We start from the raw sequence: 3424 nt of genomic DNA on the forward strand, positions 1-3424 counted from the left end.
GCCCCACGTTGGCCTATTCCCCAGCCCAGCCTCATGTCGCTGCTGTACCCACCTGCCCCACGTCAGTGAATTTTCTGTTCCCAGCCCTTATTTCTGCCCCAGCCCATCTCAGTTCTGCCCCCCAGCTCCAGTTTGCCCCTTGCCCCCAGACCCATGGCAGTTCTGCCCCCTAGCCCGTCACACCTCTGCTCCTTCTACAACCGTGGAGGCTCTTCCCTGCCCCGGGCCTGAGGGGAGGGGCAGCTCCAGCAGGGCCACCTTACTGCAGAGATGGCAGGGGGAGGGGAGCAGGGAGCCGGGCCACCCAGAGACTCCTCTCCTCCCTCCCCTACCCAAAAAATCCTGTGGGCTTTGTGCGGGGGGGGGGGGGGAGGGAGCCTCCTCTGCTAGTCTTCTGCAGCTCTGATTGGCTGCTCTCCCCCCCCAGGAGGTGAAGCAAGTGGGAAAGGACAGCCAGTCAGCGCGTGTGTGTGTGTGTGTGTTCTGCCCCCTGCTGGCAGGGACGAGCCCTGCTCCGTGTGTGTGTGTGTGTGTGTGCTGCCCCCTGCTGGCGGGGATGAGCCCTGCTCCGTGTGTGTGTGTGTGTGTGTGTGTGTGTGTGTGTGTGTGTGTGTGCGCTGCCCCCTGCTGGTGGGGACGAGCCCTGCTCCGTGTGTATGTGTGTGTGTGTGTGTGTGTGCTGCCCCCTGCTGGCGTGGACAAGCCCTGTTCCATGTGTGTGTGTTCTGCCCCCTGCTGGCGGGGACAGGCCCTGCTCCGTGTGTGTGTGTGTGTGTGCTGCCCCCTGCTGGCGGGGACGAGCCCTGCTCCGTGTGTGTGCGCGTGTGTGTGCTGCCCCCTGCTGGCGGGGACGAGCCCTGCTCCGTGTGTGTGTGTGTGTGTGTGTGTGCTGCCCCCTGCTGGCGGGGACGAGCCCTGCTCCGTGTGTGTGTGTGTGTGTGTGTGTGTGCTGCCCCCTGCTGGCGGGGACGAGCCCTGCTCCGTGTGTGTGTGTGTGTGTGTGCTGTCCCCTGCTGGCGTGGACAAGCCCTGTTCCGTGTGTGTGTGTGTGTTCTGCCCCCTGCTGGCGGGGACGAGCCCTGCTCCGTGTGTGTGTGTGTGCTGCCCCCTGCTGGCGTAGACAAGCCCTGTTCCGTGTGTGTGTGTGTGCGCTGCCCCCTGCTGGCGGGGACGAGTCCTGCTCTGTGTGTGTGTGTGTGTGTGTGCTGCCCTCTGCTGGCAGGGACAAAGCCCTGCTCCATGTGTGTGTGCTGCCCCCTGCTGGAGAGGACAAGCCCTGCTCCGTGTGTGTGTGTGTTCTGCCCCCTGCTGGCGGGGACGAGCCCTGCTCCGTGTGTAGACAGCACGTGTGCTCTGAAGACACCGTTGATGGGGGGTGGGGGTGGAGGTAGCCCACTGCTATTAAGACCCGCTCTCTCTTTGCAGCGCCGCCCCCAGCACCATGCTGAACGCCAGCGCCCCCTGCCCGTCCAACGCCTCGCGCTGCGGGGTGGATTTCCAGGTTGGCCAGGAGCTGGTGGTCTCTCTCTACGGTGTCGTCTTCCTGCTCGGCCTGGCCACCAACGCGCTGACCCTGTGGCCCATCCTGCAGCAGGTGCGGCTGGGCAACGTGCTGGCCGTCTACCTGCTGGGCCTGGCCGCCTCCGACGTGCTCTACCTGTTCACCCTGCCGCTCTGGATGCTGTACGTGTGGCGCGGGCACCGGTGGACCCTGAGCAGCCTGGCCTGCCACGCCGCTGGCTTCGTCTTCTACTCCAACATGTACGTCAGCGTCCTGCTCCTCTGCCTCATCTCCCTGGAGCGCTACCTGGCCGTGGCCCACCCGCTCCGCTCCCTGGGCCTGCGGAGCCGCCGCTCGGCCGCCGTCGCCAGCGCCCTGGTGGCCATGCTGGTTTTCACCTTCCACGTGGGCATCGCCCTGCGCTCCCCGGAGCCGGCCAACGCCTCCTGCTACGACAGCTACCCGCTGCAGCCCGGCGTGGCCCGGTTCAACTACTTCCGGGTGGCCGCCGGCTTCGCGCTGCCCTTGCTGGTCCTGGCGGTCTCCTACCTCAAGATCTTCCAGGGGGTGCGGGCCAGCAGCACCCTGCTGGGCTGGCAGAAGGCCAAGGTGAAGCGGCTCTCGCTGGGCGTCATCGGCATCTTCCTGCTCTGCTTCGCCCCCTACCACCTGCTGCTGCTGGTGCGGACGGTGGCCTCCGCGGTGCTAGACGGCTGCTCCCTCTGCTCCTTCGAGCAGCGGCTCCACCTGCCCTTCTCCCTGGCCCTGGCCCTGTCGAGCCTCAACAGCGCCCTGGACCCCGTCCTCTACGCCCTGGTGAGCGACAGCATCAAGGGCGACCTACGGAAGGTGTTCGGCTACGTGGTGCGCGCCCCGCCGCCCGGCACAATCGCCTCTCTGGCCTTGTGACCGGGGCTGGCACGGCACCGACCGAGGGAGACTGGATCGGGGATGCCCAGTGGCACCAGAAGGGGGAGCTACGTGCTTAGGAACGTCGGCCTCGCCCGTGGGAGAAAGCCGGCAGCACCATGCCCAACGGCACCAAGAGACGCAGCGGGAGCCATGGGCGGATGCCAAAGGCTGGAGGGGAGGGGTCTGGGGCCCAGCAATGGCTGAGGGGGTGGACTAGATGGCTTGCCAATGAGGCCGCATAGACGGAGGCATTGCGGGAAGGGGACAGCCGTGCCTCGGAGCTTGCGCTCAGCGGCCGAGCGGTCGCTCTCTGTCGCTGGGATCCCAGGCGCTGCGTGGGGCTTGGAGGGAGCTAAATCTGAGAACTCTGCAGAGAGCGGGGTGCAGGACAGGAGGTGCTCCAAAAAGGGTGAAGGATTATTTAGGGAGAGCAACGAAGGGCGATGAAGACAGAGCGGGTAAAGCAGGATATGATTCCCTAACAGCGAGGCTGGGGGATCCTCTCTGCCTGGGACGGAGGCCATCTCACCGAGGACTTAAATCGAGGGGTCCATGGTGTTGAGAAGAGGGCGTCTCCACTCAGGAAGAGAGAAACTGCTAATAAGCCCTCGTTCACTGTCCCAACACTAAAGTGCGGTCCAGGGCTGGACATCAAATTTTGCAGGTGACTTTCACTGCAGTAACCACCAATGAACATCTTTTAAACCTTTTCTTACAAGGACCCTGAAAGAGAAGGGAAAACAGTCCAAGTCCTGAAGGAGACTTCTCTTTTAACGAGGCGTCAGCGCCTTTAGCAATAAAAGGTTGTTATAGGTAATAGCTCCTGTTTGACAGTCTGTTAAGTAGCATGAAAAGTGGGATGAACTGTTCTTTTTTGGGGGGACCGGAAATACAAGGGATTTCTGATGGTCTGAGTATCAGAGGGGTAGCCGTGTTAGTCTGGTTCTGTAGAAGCAGCAAAGAATCCTGTGGCACCTTATAGACTAACAGACGTTTTGCAGCATGAGCTTT

General features: G+C 63.2%; 1 protein-coding gene across 1 annotated transcript; it reads left to right on the top strand.

Annotated features, from left to right (window-relative positions):
• Window positions 1–1430: 1430 nt before the first annotated feature.
• On the top strand, window positions 1431–2585 carry LOC123350663 (probable G-protein coupled receptor 132). Its single transcript, XM_044989330.1, has one exon. It carries the CDS (start codon window positions 1442–1444, stop codon window positions 2408–2410), a length of 969 nt encoding a protein of 322 aa, XP_044845265.1. The 5' UTR covers window positions 1431–1441; the 3' UTR covers window positions 2411–2585.
• Window positions 2586–3424: the final 839 nt, after the last annotated feature.

Source organism: Mauremys mutica, chromosome 15 (assembly GCF_020497125.1).
Source record: "Mauremys mutica isolate MM-2020 ecotype Southern chromosome 15, ASM2049712v1, whole genome shotgun sequence".
Taxonomy (NCBI): Eukaryota; Metazoa; Chordata; order Testudines; family Geoemydidae; genus Mauremys; species Mauremys mutica.